Genomic DNA, 18,453 nt, shown 5'->3' with positions numbered 1-18,453 from the left:
TCAGTGAGATTCGATGTTAATTGCTTCGAATATAGTAATATTTTTCGAGTTAAATGCATTGTAAGTAAGAAATCATAATTTCTTCCTATTCTATCGTAACACGCTTATAAAAATTCTCTCGTCTTGAAATCATATTATTTGCCGTGTAACAGATTATCGCGTGGTACAATGCTTTTAGACGTGTATTTTAGCTTTCGCTAATATTTATTTTACCAAACATATACACGTACAGTTGTTACAATTTAAAAAATATTCTCCGGAGTAACACGACGACAGTGAACACACATCAATACTTGTAAACGTTATCGATCATTTTCCTTGATTCGTATCGATTTACCTCGGCCGTTGAGTTAGAGCTCACGCTTTTACCACGCAAACTTCTCATTCCCAGCGAACGTAGAATGCTCATCTTATCCATTTCCTTTCCAGGAGGCGATTTCTTCTGTTCTTTATTCGGTAGCCTTGGCGTTGGATATTTGTTATAAATTCCATATCTTTCAAAATGTTCTGCCTTCTCCTCTGGCACGATAACGTTACGATTCTTATTTGACTCTGTCGATTTTTTCAATTCTGAATTCAACGACATTAGAGCATAGTCGGGCGAGACGGATCCATACGATAGTTCGCCTTTGTTGGCAGAATCTATCGATTTCGCGGTGACGGGCTCGGATTTCTCTGATAATCGATCAAGAGCCGCTTTAATGTGACCACTCTTCAAGGCTCTCGGATGGTCTGTCATCTTGCGACTAATCTCTTGCGTGGTCGTGTCACCGCCGCAAGATTTCGTCTTTTCGATACAACTGAAGCTATAATCGAATATACTTCTTGGACTACGAATGTTTTTCAAGCTAGCCTGGATCAGATCTACCAGATCGAAACTGTCATCCTTGATAGGACAATGATCGTTCAAAAGATCAGCGCTCGTACTCAAGATCGTAGACTTGCTATGACCGATTTTCTTCGTTTTCCCCCTGGATTTTGGTTTAACTTGCACATCCTGGATCGGACGCGCAGCTGGTTTCTCACTTTTATTAACCTTCGGTGTCGTTGAACTTTTCGATTTAACGTTATTTAATTTCTCCTCCAGCGTTTTGAGACTTATGCTACTGGCCTTCGTGTCGATCTTTCTAGCCATTTTATTCTGAACTTTGCTCGATTTCGTTTCTGCAACTTTGTTACCCATCGAATCTTTGCTGTCCACTTTGGAATTGACCTTAGTAGCGACCGAGTAATCTTTCAGCGCCTTTATATTCTTCTGTCCGGTTACTTGCAGCGATTTAATGGCAGAAGTTCTCCTCTCTGAGATTACTTTTTCTTTGTCGATTGTAATTTCGTTAAGACGATTGTCGGACGATTTTCTCGAAACAGAGTTCTGCGCGTTCTTTCTACGAGATACTTCAGCCGTTTTCTTCGTCTGATTTTCTGGCGGAACGATCTTCGATGTTAGTTTGGTATTCGAACCAGAGATTTTCATGGGATTTTCGATTTTTTGATACGCTTTCGGTGAATTCTCCGATCTCGCATTCACTTTCGGTAAATTTTCAATTTTTGGGTTTGCTGGTCTTTGTTTTGCGTTTAAGCGATTTCGGAGCATCTGGAACAACCGATCGTTGCATCGATGATAAATCAAAGATGAATATCGCGCGTTTCAAAATCGGTAACAATGACAAGATTACTTTTTGATCGTGGGTTGATTCTTGCGCTTGAGCCAATTGGAACAATTGTTTCCAGTTATACGTGGTATTAGATCCGTCGTATCTATTCCTTGTTAGTGGTCTGTATTTTTTGTACAGTGTTTGCCACACGCAATTGTCATCGAAGATCTAAATATTTGGGAAGGAAGAAGCAGAAAGGGTAAGGCTGAATATCAATTTCTTTGATTTCTGTTACCTCTTTAGAGACACGCGACAGGGATATTAATTTGATGATGTCTTGTACCGAAAGATATTTGATTAATTTATTAATCAGACACCTTGGCAATGTCAATAACGTGTTTCTCCCGGAAGTGATGTTTCTTACGTGCTTTAGCAAATATTCGCCTAAAATATCGTATATAAATGGTAATACATAGAATTGGAACGACATGGAAAATTAAACTAGTGAAAATAAAATAGAAAATTAAAATAGCGAAACTAATATTTTGTAAAGAATTGTCAAAAAAGAAAAACCGAGACAAGAAGCATTTTACTTTACCTTAATTCGCGGCTTTTCAAATGTTGAAAAAGTCGAGCGATCAAATAATATCAATTTAAACTTAAGTGACATCTTCACGAACGATTCAATGAAAAATTTCACGCTCCTAACCCAATAAATATATTCAACGTATACGAATATCAAACGTCAAACGTTCAAAAGCGTAAAAAAAAATGAAAAAACTAACAGAGTATTTACAGAGAATAAAATATTTTTTAATGAATTATTCTTTCAAGAGCTACTAAACGTATCAGATAAACATTAAACGTTAAATGACAAATTTTCCACAAAAAGTTACTCAATAATGATTCCTCGACTGTGTACCAAAAATACGTCGAATTTCGTCCTGCAATCGATGGTCTTGCTTGAAATCAACGAAACCGGAGGTTCGTACGATGGGTGTTTTGTGAGGACCGTGCGAGATTCGCCAAAGATAGAGTGTCACCTGCAAAAGGAGCGAAGTTACGAGGCAGAATCGCGAGAACGCGATTTATTCGTCAGCACCTGGTCGTCCAACACTCTTAACCCGTAATAATCTCTGCTTGGTGAAGGCGCTACCGAATACTTTTCCAGGTATTCGAGCTTACCGCTCATACTCGACGTGTCCGAATCCGAAAAGCCACCGCGTTCGCCCTGAAGCTGCTTCGTAATTGACACTTTGTCACGAGTAAAGTTGCAGTCGGAAATAACAATAAAATGAAATTAACCAAAACCAGTTCTTTTCCTCGTGTTTCTACCCAAAGAAAAGATACATCTATCTGGCGATATTTTGAAAAGATTTGTTTGACGAGGTGATGGGCAAACAGAAACTTTTCGTTGGAAATATTCAAATAATTTATTTATTTTGTTTCATCTTATCTCGTTTTATTCGGTTCTTCTAATTTCTGTAAATAATGTTTCGTAAGGAAAGTGAAGAAGATTTTTCGTTTCTCGCGTTTTATTATTTTCGAGAATTATTGATCAGTGATATCCCATGAAATGTATTCACGTGAAGATTATTTCCAGAAATCTTGTTATTCTTCTTTTATAATCTCTTTTTCTCTTTAAATCAGTCAATCAATGTCATACCGATTATAAGGTTATAGGCGACATTTCGTTCGGTCAGAAACTCGGCCTACGTTGAAAGTCGAACAAACCAGGTCAAGGTAAAACAAAGTATCCTCGAAACATTTTGATTTCATCGATATTTTTATTACAATAATTCCATATGAAGAGATGAAGATAAATATAGAAATGTCGAAGTAAAAATGGAAAGTTGCGTGACATTACATACTATTTTGTAATATTATGTTATAACAATATACAATAGGTAGGCTATACGGTAATATCACAATGCATGATTCACAACTTCGTAAAAGTCTAGAGAAGAGAATATAAATTTAAAGATACCAGGGACACACCATCTCTGCCCCTTCGATTTTTTTTTTCTTGAAGACGAAACGTTACATTATTATTATTATTATATCGATTAGAAAACGTGCGATGAAAAAAGTTGTTCTCCTCTTATTCTTCCTCATCTTCGTCTTCTTCCTCTTCTTCTTTTTCTTCTTCTTTCATACTCACACATACACACATTCTCGAGTGAGAGAAATTGGAAATATATTACGTTAGGTGTATGCGTATCGAATAATGCCAATTTCGCAGTCAATTGTCGTTATTCGCTTTCGATAATATTATTATCGACGATACTAAAAGCTAATAGTGGTGTACTCGCTTCATAGTGATAGTACTCTTCTTAATTTGTAATAATAATTAGAATAATCATAATAGTAATAATAATAATATTAATTCACGATAACAATAAGAATAATCAATTATCATGGACAACAGACGCGTATGATTCTTTTCTTTCTTTTTCATATTTTCTTATTCTCATTTCCTCGTTTCTTCTGTACGTTTGATTGCATGACTGATATGACGTTCCCTAGCTCTTCTGATGATCGTTATATGTGTCTCTCGAATGACATTTAAAAAATCGCATGAAAATAAATTACTATACGCTACCGTAGTCGAGAAGTCTTATGAGCGACGGAATAAACTTAAAGGCTCGTATTCATAACACTGTATTATTACTAAACGATACGCCTTTGTTTCACGGGCAGTTCGCCACTATTGGAAAACCACGTTGGAAATTAATCGTTAAAAATATTATACTCTTGAATATACTCTTCAATTATCGTGCAACGACAGAATAATTTTCAGCTTGGACGCAAATTACAGTTTACTCGATGAGAATAGTTGTGATTATCAACGTTACGCTTCTAATTTTGATTAAGAGATAATTATCAATTCTCAACGATTGCTTATAGTATATAGATCCTCTTTTTAGAATTTCAATCTTTTTCGACAGATTTTTATAAATATAAATCGTTACGTTAAAAACATCAACGACGAGATATTGGAAGAAGATTTAATCGAAAGAATTTCCTATTAATATTTATGATAGATTATATTCGTTTTCTTCTTCTTCTTTTTTTCTTTTTTGTGGAAAGAAAAGGAGTATAGTTTGTTCTATTAGAGCGTTCTGAATACAGGCCGGACAGTATAAAAAATTGAGTTTCGTGCCACATGAAGAGCGCTTTGCCACATAAACTGGTCGTTGTTGTAAATTCCTTTTCAACAAGTATGGCTCATTACGAGAAGCTGAGTGAAAATAGAACGTTCCACCTAAAATTTCTCGTTTCTCCGAATTTAACATCACCTAGATCTAACTCGATCGCTATATTTATCAATTTTCCTCGGTATCTATCACCATGGGACGCGTAAAAACATTTCAGTTATCAAACATCATTGGACCCATTAAACGTTAATATAAGTGCAAACAGAATATATGACTCATAATAATTAAAAGATCATTTATTCAAATGGCTCTAATCTTGAATAAAAATTCTATAAGTTCCAAATTATATCAAACTTATTTAGTTTTCTTTCTTTTTGTCAATGAAATTTGTTTCGTTCCGTAAAATTGTAATTTTAGTTTTATACTCGGGCACATGATCCTTTAATTATTTCAAGCAACACATTCGTGCTATCTTTCTCAACGTATGTCAAAGTTTGTCAAGTACAGTTTGCTTACTTCTGATTTAGATACTAGAAAAATTCATTTTGCATAGAAAGAAAAATACGCTGAAAAAAAAATTATTCGACTTTCGTAAATATCAAAGACAAAAGCTCTTCACGCCCCAAAGCTCAAGATTGGCCAATTCGAACGAGCTAAAACTGGATGCGCGCACGACAGAGTCTAAAACACGCCGCTCTAACCGTGCGTACATCCGACGAACGTTTTGTACTCAGCAAACTCACGACGAAATACATATGTACGTCTCGCTTCTCGTTCTATCATTGTACCATCGTTATGAGTATATATTCGCGCGATTCGTTTCGAAGATAAAAAGTTCTCGTCGGGTACGAACAACATAAGCGTAAACGACGACGACGTGCGTACCTCTGATTGCAACGTATAATATGCTCATGTATACATAAATGTGTGTGTATACATATAGATGTATGTATATATAATATTATCTGGAAGAACAGATTTGCGTATTGCAATAGCGCGAAGAACACGGTCACGCCTTACCGAGGTAAACGATATCCCTCCTTTCGTCTTGGATATGTGACTCTATCGTCTACTTTGGTCGATTCATCGATGATTGGCTAAGAGTTTGAACATCCTCGATTCGATATTCCTATCGACGCTAACGACGAGTTTCGAATATAAAACGTGTATTTGTGAGAACCGATCGGCTATCGATAGTCTAGCTAATTTTGTAATAAATATCGAGAATATGATGATCTTGCGTTATAGCTTGCCCGAAATTAACTTATCGTTCAAAAAGTAGGAATGAGTCTCACCGTATTGTTTGACAGGTTCCGTGTCAGCTACACTATCGATGGCACGCGACAGATACGAAAGACAAAGGCTAATAATTTTTAATTTATTGCTAATAGATAGATTTAAAAGTTAGGTAAGTTTAGAAAAGGTTAAAAGATTAGGAATTGCTTACTATCTATAACTAAATTTCCTAGTATAATTTTACCAGATGATTCTGAAATTGTCGTACAGCACGGAACGTGTCAACTCTGCGTTATTTGGTCTATTTCAAAGAGACCAGTGAGAAATCAGTGCTGTCAAGGAACTGAAGCGAAAGCTGTCACTTCGTTCGTTGCTTCTCCCTTGTTATATGCAGTATAGGAACAATAACTGATACCATGTTACACGTATCGTAATGCATACTAGTAAGTATAATCGATTCTCTTAAGGGCATACTGATTTTTATGCGTAGAGAAAAATACGAACAAGTTTCGTTCATTGACAGCACCGGTCCAGCTACACCGTCATCAATCTCTTGTCAGAAAACACAAACGTCACAAAATATGCGTCAAGCACGTAGCGAGATTGTAAAAGAGCGGGTTGCTTGTAATATTGCTTAGAGTAATCACACGCACGATCGAATTAATTCTGGACGAGCTGTAACGCGCAAATCGACGAGATCAATTTCTTCGTTTACATCTCTCGCTTCAACCCCCCGTTCTAACTAGGTTCCGTTAGTGGAACGTAACGACTACTCGAATGACAACGATGTTAGCCTTTGTTCGATCCTAGTCTCGCTTCTTCTAATTGCACCATCATCGTTCCGTCGATAAGGCGCTTGGCTGTGTAAGTTTAACGAGTACCCAATAAAGAGAGAAAGAGAGATAGTACTCGAGTTAAAACGCAACTAACGGGGTTAAGTATAAGAAGAAAAGTGGGGGAATCGATGCACACGGAGAACCTGGTTGCCGATCGACCGAGCTACAGGTTTTCCTCGCCTCACTTCCGGATATAATGCGTGTATATTAAATACCGAGTAAAAAGTAGTAATCTTCGATAAGCTATTCTCCAAGTACTTTGTACATCGAATGAAAGTCGAATCTGATTAAATCACCATTTCATGGCGAAATTATCTGAACGAATTGTCCTGAGAGGACATCTTTCCAATTTCTTCTTATCCTTTGTTCCTTTAACGTTACTGTACCACCGAGACTGTCGTGTCTGCGAGGCCACCCTCGTCTCGACATATGCTGGATGAAGTGGTGGTTTCTTCCGATGGAGCAGGGGCGACAGTTAATTGCCTTTGCTCCATATGATCGAGAGTCTTTTCGATAGCCCTTAATCTCTTCTCGAGACTCGTCGTACCGAGAATTCCCACTTGCAGCTGGGGACCAAGCGGTAAAATCGCCAACAACCACCAGGTCCACGATGGACCGTCCGGCAAGCGCGGCCAATCTTCTTCGGTGTCTGGCATTCGACCGAATACTCGCTGTATTTCTAATTGCTGGGACAATGGCACCGTGTCCCACCATCTTCTTCCTTTCGTTCTCACCTGGAAATATCAAGTTTCAGTAAGCAGAGGCAGTCTATTTTTATCGTTTATAAACTCCTAATTGCCACGATCTATATATTTTCTGATACCGGTGACGACAAAACTGACCGATAATAAATTGAAGAGACGCTCGATAAAATGGCAATTCGAATTAATTTTAGGTTAATTTTAGAATGAAAAATTTTATTGAAGGTTGTATAACGTTAGTACGTGTTATATATTATGTGCATTGTTATTGTATGTATGTTATATATTATATCATTATTATATTACTACGTGAGTTAATAGGTAAGTCTTCGAGCGGTAAGTTATTAACTACGATCGATTCGAACATGAATTATCGATGTTTCACCTTGTCGTGAAGCTCTAAGAGATTCAAAAGTTGGTCCTCCTGAACCATCGCATCCCTCAGGAATTCTACTTGAGCCGTGTCATAACCGTCCCTTTCTCCTCCAGAGAGAACCCTGAATCTTCTGCCTCCGACTGTGCTAAGAATGCTGCAACCATCTTTCAGCAGAACTCTATCTCGAATTTCAAGCATAGTGCCGTATTCCGCGTATCTGTTGCAAACAAAATATCGCTACTAAAATTAAGTTTTCGAACAGGATAGATCGAACGGACAATTTGTCTTTTTATTTTAACAAGGACCATTTATCGAACTCAAGAACTGTCTCATAGTGTGGCATTCTTAACGCTTGTTAAGAGAGTAAAAAGGATAAGAAAAGTCTAATCTTCGACTACCCTCTTACTTTGTAAGTAAACAAAATGATCGTTCCACGTTACCACTTCTTCCGCTGAATATAAAAGAAACGAAAAGAAAAACTAAAAGGACAATTACCTCTTCGTCCCCGTCGCTTCTCTGTTGAGACACGCCGCGATACCAAACTGACGAACGCCACTCTCGACGCATCTCCTCACCATCAGCCTGTATCTCGGCTCGTAGACGAACAGGGGACAGGCGACACAAGGAAACGCCGTGGTACAAACAAAAACCGCGATCTGCTCGCTGCCCAGGAGGCCAAGTCCCTGGACCAGTTCTAATCGGTGGCTGGCTGCCCTGGAGGCGTATTCCGCCGGGGCTACGGTCTTCAAAGCCCTCTCGACGAAGTCCGTCACCGTCTTCTGGCTGCTGGCCAAGTACTGAAAAAGCAAAGGACACTCTGCTAAGTCAACCAGAAACCTCGTCGTCCTTCTCGAGAGATGCCTTCAACGTCTCGCTGCTGAGATTCGTGATTTTTTCATGAGAATTTCTCAGCACCTTCCTCCTTCGTGACAAGTTTCGTGGCCATCTCCCTGGAGAACTGGCATTAATAAAGAATAGGATGTTTCAGAGAGTTGCACTTAGAGTGTTTTGTTTGAAATTAATCGAATTCCGGTGTCGTTTTGATTAGACTGACCACGTTGATTCGATGCACTGCATCCTTCATTTTTATGAAATTTATATTGAAATTATATTTATTACATTGCATTGTGATAACGGTCGTGTATTAATACGCACGTTGTTGAATAAAGAACGTTTTGCTAGAGTAAAGTCGTCGATCGAACTTTATATCGATTGCCGATCTCGAGGGTGTTGTTAAATTTACCTACGTCATAACGTAATAGGAAGAAGCAAACAAGTACCGCATAATGAACGAAACGGTGTATAATTAGAATGACAGGAATCATACTATTCATCAGTGAATGCAATAGCGTTCGCTAAATTGTCAATCGATGTAAACAGCCGTGCATCATATTTGGATATAAAATCACATTTGAATTACAGAAGCCCGACAACCAGTGATATCTTAAAACGTCGTAAGGGTATTTATAAAATATTCACTCGCCGTTTCTTAAATTCCAGAATTTTTCCATAAAGGATTAATAACTTCTCCATACATAGACTGTAACAAATATAGACTGTGTTCGATTCTATTAACTCTTCTGAATTACTTGTGTAAATATCACGTAAAAACTTGCGCAAAAAGTATTTATCATGAATCACACCGACCAATTAAATAAAACGAAGCAACACTGATAAACGTTTAGCGTCGCGTTAAGGAAGAAGGAAGGAGAATATGAAAGAAAGAAGCAGTAACAATGCGGGAATAACGGTCGCGGTGTGTTATGTAATAATGTAACGTAATACGAGGTAGGAGGGGATCCAGGAAAGATACGGGATTGCCAGCCGCAAAATTTATTTAACGTCATTAACGACGATGCTCACAGGGACAATTGGTAATGATGCCACGAACGCGGAAGCTCCTAACGGCGGCCCTGGTGACCACAAACAATAATCATTTCAATCTGCAGCATCGTTAACCGCTAGGAAGCATTATATCTCATTTATGGACAGGTGTTCCACGTCCTGACGTTCTTTTGTTCCACGGAACATAATTCGAAATCGACTTTTTGTCTTATGATTCTTTGTACTCGTTATATAGGATGTTTCAAATTTCGTCAGGTAAATTTGTTCAATATATTCTATAGATTTAAACGAGGATATTATACATATAAATACAAGGAAAGAATGACGACACATGCAAACCAGCAGGCTGCTGAAGCGAGCAAAGCTCTGATAGAAAGAAGACTAAAAAGAAAACACCTCACTGACCTCATTAAAGAAATAAAATAGTCAAACTCGAAGATGGTATCCCGCCGAGGGTAGCCATCCACGTGTTATTTAGCAATTAAGTTAGAACAATTTAGCAAATGTCTAACTGGACAAATTGTAAAGTACAAATTAAATAATAAAAAAAAATATTATACATATACAGGCTGGTTGGTAACTGGTGGTACAAGCGGAAAGAGGGTGATTCTACGCGAAAAAAGAAGTCGAAAATATAGAATAAAATTTTTTTTTAATTTCTTTTTTAATTTTTTCATCGAGACAACGATCTACAGTGAGATCCGTTATAACGTACCGCACGCGTACCGCGCGAAAATTCAAAGTCGATTTTCTCGAAAACAAAGCCTCAAACGAAAAATTTTTATTCTATATTTTCGACTTCTTTTTTCGCGTAGAATCACCCCCTTTCCGATTGTACCACCAATTACCAACCACCCTGTATATTCATACTATACTTACATCGACGAGAGACGTAACACACAAAGGGCAGGCCGAGGAATAATCCAAGCAACGATCTAAACACATCCAGCAATACGTGTGCCCGCATGGTGTTGTTACGGGTTTCCATAAGAGTCGACAGCACAGAATGCAATCCAACTCGCCTGCCGTGCCACCGGAAAGGGGCGGTAGGAGAATTTCAGCGGGTCTCGCTTCGAGCCCTGTGAAAAACAAACGCTTTAGTTGATTACCGTGTGTCTAAAATATTCTTATCGCGTAATTCTATGCTTTAAAAGAATTCTATAATATTATTGAACTCAGAATTATACACAAATGAAACGTTATACGTAATTTTAGAAGAAGAAAAAAGGAATTAGATTTCAATAGAATTGAACAGTATTGTATTATTGTACTATTTCATATTATTATTATTATTACATCGTACATTGCATAAGGTTTGTGAGGATTTATACGACATATTTGGATATTCGCGTAAGTTTGAATTTCTGCAATATTTATCGATATCTCGTAAGGATATGATAAAACTTCGGTGAGATAAAAATTTAATATTTCAAAATGGTAAATGTCTTTGGGTAATTGAATTACTCGAATCAACTTATATCTTTTTAATTCTTGATTTTACACGATAAGAATTGAATCTTTTAAAAGGGATTAATCGAAAATTTTCGAACGAAAGCTAAAAAGTAAAAGTTTTCGAGATAAATTAATTAGTTAACTAGACAAATAAATTATGCACTTTTGAATCTTTAGACGTGGATAAATGGTAACAAAATTTGAACGAACAGGATGAAGAAAGCGGGAACTTTGCACAAGAAATTAACAAGATCGTAGAAATAAATGAAAGATTTCGTGTCGCGTTGCTCAAGCGTTGAATGAACTTTACTTTTAAATAGCTTGGGGATTCGTTTATCAATGGTAGGCATTCAACCGCACATATCGTGGTAAATGTGCAACATTAGTTATTAATACGAAATGTCAGATAGGACGTTATCGGGTAACCTTTTCAGGCTGCAATTCATCTTTTATAAAAACATAGCCATATTCGACGATTAAAAATCTGCTCAATTTGTAGAGCATTAAAATTATGTTTCAATACTGACGAAGATACTTGAATAAATAAAATACTGGCAGTATTCTAACATTTTAAATCTTACGTAAATTTAAATAATTAAAATATTTCCTTTCTTTTTTCTTCTAGTCGATACTTCTACGTATAAATACTACTGCTACAAATATTATTGTAAATGCTCGAATAATATAAACTACGAACATTCTCACTGAATTATTTGAAGTATCATTATAAAATTTAGATAACATTTAGATTTTTAAATAAGAATCTAACTACGGATACTTATGAGAAATTTAAATGTATATAATTGTTTGCTTATTTAGATAAAACATTTTGTACATTTGTATAAATGTACAAAAAGTAGAAAATACTTCAAATACTCCAAGCTCTACATAAAGCAAAGTACTTGCTTACACTATGAAATATGAAACGAGTTTCTATTTAGAATTCGCGTAAACGTCCGCAGCCTATTAACGATTCTCATCATTCTTCTGTAATTTGCACTCGATTTAATGCTACAGCCTTTCCAACTTACTTTTCAGCTTTTCTATGTCTTGGTAAAGACGATCTAGGCCAGCCTGCAGCTTCATGTTGTTTTGTGGTGCTGTGGTTGACAGGAGCCTTCTGCTAACAGTCTGCAATGAATCAACAAGGATAATTGGATTAAGCGCGAACTTTAATCTACAATTATTAGGATTGACACGATTAGAGCTTCTTTTCTTTGAAATACAATTCATCTTTATTCGCAACGGGACGCCGTGAGCTTGCGTAACGTTTAATGGATCGTTACGCAACCCGACAATCTGTTCGGAACTTAATTCCTCGATATTTCGTTTCGCCTGTTTTTCTTCTCGCTGTTGCAATTACATTACCATTCGTGCTTAACTCGAAAACCGTGTTTTCCCCGTATTCACGCGTTCAGGATTTTTATCGAAAATTTCGTTATTTCGTAATCTTGAAACAAAGCGTAGGAACAGAGATACAAGAACGAACGTTGCTTTTCTGTTATAAATTTTAGTAATAGAAAGAATATATATATAAAGAGTATAATTTATCTTTCTTCATCTTTTATTTTCTTCTATTTACTTTACCTTATAACTTACCTTATAACTTTACCTTTCTTTAGGTCTTTTTCTGCGAAATATATAGTGTATTTTACATTTTAACATATTATTCATCGTAATTTATATAAATCACTATACAAAGTGAGAAAATTCGAGGATTCGTAATTAAACGTGGTGAACGATTATTATTATTGGTTAGCGAACACAGGCTTATCCCGGCCACAAGATTAATAGTAATTGAAACGTCGGATTTATATAAGTTCCAGCCGCCTAGCCGCTTATTAACGCCGCGATATCCGTATTTCTCGTTGATCTATAATAATTGCAAATTGATTGTTAATTACGTGCTTCCCAAGCGGCAAGAAGTGCACGTGTTGTTACAATACAATCGGACGCGAACAGATACAGCGACGTCCTCCCAGGAAACAGAACGATTAACCAAGATATCTGAGCGGTAATCGAGAATATGATTAAGATATCGATTGTTGTATTGCTGTAGTACGTGCCAGGAATTAAACGGACAAAAAAATAATTGCAACCTCCTGAAGTAGAACCGTGATTAAATTACTCTGTTTTCTCTATTACGATTTGATATTTGCTTCGGTGAACTATGTGCTTGAGTTGAACATTTGCTTTCGATCAGTTGCTCGTCAACAATTTGATATCACTTTAATTATAAAGGATTACATTCGGGAGATTGAAAATCTAAAATAATTAAATTTCTTACGACGACTGGAAAATTCAGTTCGTTAAAATTGTATCGAGAAACAAGAAGAAATTACACGAACATAAATGACTTTTGTTTCAACATCATGAGTGTATATATATATATATATATATATGTATATTTTGCTCTTTATTCGTTTTCTTATCTCATCGACGTTTGTCACAAAGCAACGATCATAGAAGGAAAATCCGATTTCGTAAAGATAGAACGCGAGAAGAAAAGCACGAAGTTATTTGATAATTCAATCGCAGCTTCGAAGTCAGCATAAAACTGTACCTGAACGATGATGTCACTTTTAAAATGGCCATTCAGTTATCAAGAAGTACATACAGCTGTAAGTACTGTGTATTAAAAGAATGCAACGTCTAAACCATGTTACGTAAATGAAGAATCGTTTAAACGAAGAATAAACACTGTATGAAACGGTTGAAGTTAATTCAATTTTACATCATTTATTTTCATCGATATAGTACGAAGTTAAAGTCACACAATTTTAATTCGGGGCACAACAGCGAATCCTGTATCTTATTAAAAAGTATATTTTATATCTCCATCGTGTGTGTACTGTATCATAAATATTTTTACTACTTTGCTTAAAATCAAACGCAACAATTTTTAAATCGAGCGGAGAAAAATACCGTGAGTTACGAAGAAAATGATTAATAACGTTATAACAAAAAATTGAATTGAAAATTATGGCTGCTGCGATTCCCGGACATTTCTTTTTTTTTTTTTATTAGACAGTATTTCGCTAGCATTGCAGCTAGAATCTTATCAAATCTGATAATTCATGAGAATATACCGGTAGTGACACTGCCACGCACACATATGTATGTGTATACTCAACACTTGGACTTCAAATTCTAAGAATTCTTGTTAAAGATAAATTCCTGAGAAAAAACTCGAGCATTAGAAAGCTTCAAACGTTTCTCACAGAGACGTTCGCCATTGCGAATAATCTACAAAATCCATATTTTCCGGCGTATTGGAAATCAATCTCGCAAATAGTTCGCATATAATTTAACTTCGAATTTTATTCCACATAAAAATATTCTAATTTTGAACAATTTTTATATCGCGTAAAGAAAGCGAAACTCGTTATTGAAACAGCAAAGAAGGAAGAGGAAATACGCTTACGTTAAACTACTATTTCCCCTCGAATTGAAAGATATCGCATAAAATTGGAAAAATTAAAATAAACCTTAAATTGTCTGCCCTTGTTTTCTAAAATCTCACGAGATTCCTACCTGAGTGAACTCCTCTTCGCCACCGCTGCTATTATCCTCACAGTCCGAGGCATTCAATACTGTTCGACGATTCCTCTTCGGGTTCATCAGCTGATGACGACTCCTAGTGCGCGATGCACCCTCGGTCAAATTGTAGGGGGTGCGAGATGGCAGGCCGTAACGACGATGTCCAGATGATAACACTTTGTACAGCACCTGAAGACCATACGAAACAATGCCTTTTGTAATTCTAATGCGATGGAACGATGAAAGCCGCTTCCTCCGCGAATTGTTATCGAGGATTGGCGCGTTGTGCGACGTGCCTTAGACGATAGAGACGTCTCTTTGTTGCAGGCCGATGTTCCATGCAAATGTAGCCCGTAAATCCTTGTAAACGAGATATACGTCTCCTTCGGCGCGAACAAGAAAAATTATGCGACATAATTACAATATTGTCTCCAATGCATGTTGATTGCGCGCAACGACTCACATAAGATAAGGGGATGTCGCTTTGTAAGTACAGTGCGATCCAAAAACATCGAGTCACGAAAGGAATAATACGACAAAGGATAAGAAAATGAATTTAACTATTGTCGTGGATAAATATGTGTGATGGTATTGTGCTATATTCGTAATATAAGAATTAATTTATCAGCAACTTGGTTTTCGTGACATTATCATAAATGAGTAAAAATGATGTGGATCGTTAGAGCGAATATCTGGTATATCTCGTTAGCATTTAATATTATACTTTGAATCGTGCGTAACAAAATGAAGGAAATGATTGTATCGTGGCTTTCAATTAACTGGAATATCGCACTGAATTTTCATCTCCTATTTATGGAAATTGATCGTTGCGAAATCGAATCTTTGCGCGAGATTAAGCGGTTCGTGAACGGTAGTCAACGAGAAACATAATAAATTTTATACTTTGTGTTTCGCCATACAAGTAGAACGTGAGATTTTCTTCGAGTAAACGGCGGTACACTTCGATTTCTGTGATGGATATTATGTAATATATCTCCTACGATTATCCGTAATAACTTCAGAAAAACAATGCTCAACAATTGCGCAGCAGCGATTTATTAGATGCGATGGTTCCACGTATTTTACTTTTTCTTCCTCAACTTATACCGTTAAACACAATTTTCTCACACAAACCCAAGTTCAAGTACTTCAATAAATCGAACATTTGCTTTTTTCTGATATCAAAACATTCTCTAACTGAACCTTGGCTTCTTATCTGAACGTGGTCTAAGAAAAATAAAGAAAAGAAAAAGAAGAACGTTCAAAATAGATTCTTTCCATTAAAGCGATACTCGTTTATCTCGTGGTATATCTTTTCATTCCGCTAAGGCTCTCACGTTTTCACAAAAACAAGATTGCATAATGACGTGCAACACTGTTTTCAAGCATTTACAATCGTTAATTCCTCTGAACGCCTTCGACGAGCGAAGAAAACGCAAGACAAACCAAAAGTGCACGATTCTATTCCGGATGATCGAACATCCGCGAGTTACAAAAGAAGAGTAAGATACAGAAAGAGGTTAGGAGCGAGCCTAGAAAATTTCACGTGCACCTTGTGCAACTTCCTCGTGGTTAAATCGTATCCGGGCACAATAGGAGAACATTTTCAACCAGAAGAAAGTGGCAAACGTGCGGATGTTGCTTGCCATACGGCTCGAACGCCGCGCGAAAAGAATGATTCCTCGATCTTACATAAGTACCGGTGCAGCTTGCGTCAATGATTGTACCAGCCTCTAGGTTACATAATGACCGTTCGAAATTCAATTTGTCGTGCCTCTTCGACTCGTTCGACGAATTTTAACCCCAGGTCGCCCCCGTGGCGCCATTAAATCGGACGCTCTGGCGATAGTTGGCTCGATTGCATAGTCCACGGTGGTTTACCGCGCGAGATTAATCTCATGCGGCTGGCATTGTAATTTAGAACTATCCGTATGGGATCTTACGAAATTGTTTGATTAAATATCATGATTGGAACATTTATTAATTAAACTTGTTCGTTATTGTGAAATTTCGGAGTTTTCGGCGCAACGAAAGTTTGGCCATCGTGCTAGCTAGGCTATTTTGTGTAATTTAGAAATGATCTTAGTGGTACGTTTCATATTGATAGCTGATGTTTCGTTAACGCGTGTTATGCTTCGGTATAATCGATGGGAAAATTCTAATGTTATGTTTGCTCAATCGCTTAAAGTATTCTATATAATTACGAAATAGCGTTTTCCAGATGAACCACAGACTGATGGAAAAGAAGCAACGGTGGAATACCCGCGATAAATTTTGATTCTGCAGCTGTACCGGCTTATTCTCGCGTCGGAAAAAACAATAGTCGCGATCCAAAGAGCCAGACGTCTCGAGTTGCTGTGAGTGATTATCGCTGGCCTTGCCTCCAATGTGGACTAGCCTTGGGTCACTCACCTGGAGAGCCTTATTGGAATTATCGGGTTGTCACATGGTCGACTGATATGACGTTCAGGAGGTCAACAGGGAAATAAATTTGTTCTTTTTCTACTTAGTTGAAATTTGTTTTCATTGGACGCGTAGGACGCTCGTAAGTTTATTATATAACGGAGAATCGAATCGTATGCGTGGCTCGGCCTAATGCCCCAAGGTATTCATGAATGTCAATTCACAGAATATTTATCGTCTAACTTAGGCTATTCATCTTCACGCCCACGAGACGTGTGGATGTTTCGTGGAAGAATGATATCGTCGAAATTTACGAGATAATTGTAGAAATCAATTTAGATCAAGGCGCAAAGAATCAAACGTCGAATTCATCTTTCGTTGTTTGTCTTTATAGTTTGAATGGTAAAATTCGTATCTTTGGGTATTTCTTTGAAAAAAAGAAAATAATAACACGAAGACAATTGGTATTAAAATTGAATCTGTAAAATCGGATCGTTTAAATATCAAGAATGACGAAAAACAAATATTTTTTCCAACTCGCTACATGCATCGATCTACAGATTATACGTAATTCCTATAAAATGATTTTACGTGAGAAAACTTCGATTCGACCTGAATAAGAAAATTCATTTTTACGATCTTGCTGTTGGAGCATTTTGGCTCGTCCGAACTTTCCAACATAATTTCATTAGTGACTTGATTAATCAGATATTTCTCAGAAAATGGAGAAATGATTGTGTAAAGGCTGCCTAGGAGAGTGGTGTGTGCGTGATGAGGTCTTCGGTTAATGCCACGCGGTATAATTCTTACGGTCATCACGATTCTTTCTCGCGAGAAATCAGATTTAATCGAACTTAATTAACCCGTTGATGCCAGCTTGGACTTGTAAGTTTTTCAGGCGAAGGTAACTTCGTCGACACTCCATTATACTGTAAATTATTATACATCTCGTAAGGTTTTTGCGCTTTTAACCGTACACTTTACACAGACAGAATCCATATTAATTTCATTCAATAAATTTACATAACTTTATTTACAACATATGCGAAATTATTCATCTAATTAGGCCGACTACGTCGCAGAAACAGAACGAAGAACGACCGCCATTGTGACTAATTAAAAATCAATTCATTAGTTCCGTTTTACACTTTCGAAAGAAATATCATTTTATAAATCTGAGAATATTGAGATATTATAATACGTTAAAAGGTGTAAAACCAGTTTCTTTATTATATAATATATTTTATTTAATTTCCAGCCAGTAAATAATGTTCCTCGTATATCTTTGAACTAATCAAATATTCATATATT

At 36.8% G+C, this 18,453-nt stretch overlaps 2 protein-coding genes across 3 annotated transcripts in view; both read right to left on the bottom strand.

Moving 5' to 3' along the window:
- Window positions 1-99: 99 nt before the first annotated feature.
- LOC117233424 lies at window positions 100-2,909 on the bottom strand. Its single transcript, XM_033493737.1, has 5 exons — window positions 2,698-2,909; window positions 2,518-2,638; window positions 1,891-2,039; window positions 1,677-1,823; window positions 100-1,594 (listed from the first exon to the last, which is right to left on the bottom strand). Exons 1-5 carry the CDS (start codon window positions 2,785-2,787, stop codon window positions 287-289), a joined length of 1,815 nt encoding a protein of 604 aa, XP_033349628.1. The 5' UTR covers window positions 2,788-2,909; the 3' UTR covers window positions 100-286.
- Window positions 2,910-5,172: 2,263 nt separating this feature from the next.
- LOC117233422 (LON peptidase N-terminal domain and RING finger protein 1) overlaps window positions 5,173-18,453 on the bottom strand; it is a 63,438-nt gene continuing 50,157 nt past the window's right edge. For both annotated transcript variants that reach the window (XM_033493729.1, XM_033493730.1), the window contains exons 4-9: window positions 14,734-14,928; window positions 12,231-12,330; window positions 10,627-10,826; window positions 8,398-8,699; window positions 7,912-8,119; window positions 5,173-7,559 (exon numbers count right to left, since the gene is read on the bottom strand). In XM_033493729.1, the coding sequence (XP_033349620.1) occupies window positions 7,203-7,559; window positions 7,912-8,119; window positions 8,398-8,699; window positions 10,627-10,826; window positions 12,231-12,330; window positions 14,734-14,928 (1,362 nt within the window). In that variant the 3' untranslated portion in view covers window positions 5,173-7,202. The remainder of the gene's footprint in view (window positions 7,560-7,911; window positions 8,120-8,397; window positions 8,700-10,626; window positions 10,827-12,230; window positions 12,331-14,733; window positions 14,929-18,453) is intronic.

Source organism: Bombus vosnesenskii, unplaced genomic scaffold (genome assembly GCF_011952255.1).
Source record: "Bombus vosnesenskii isolate JDL3184/JDL3185 unplaced genomic scaffold, Bvos_JDL3184-5_v1.1 scf7180000013295, whole genome shotgun sequence".
Classification (NCBI taxonomy): domain Eukaryota; kingdom Metazoa; phylum Arthropoda; class Insecta; order Hymenoptera; family Apidae; genus Bombus; species Bombus vosnesenskii.
This window is presented reverse-complemented; position numbering and strand designations above follow the sequence as displayed.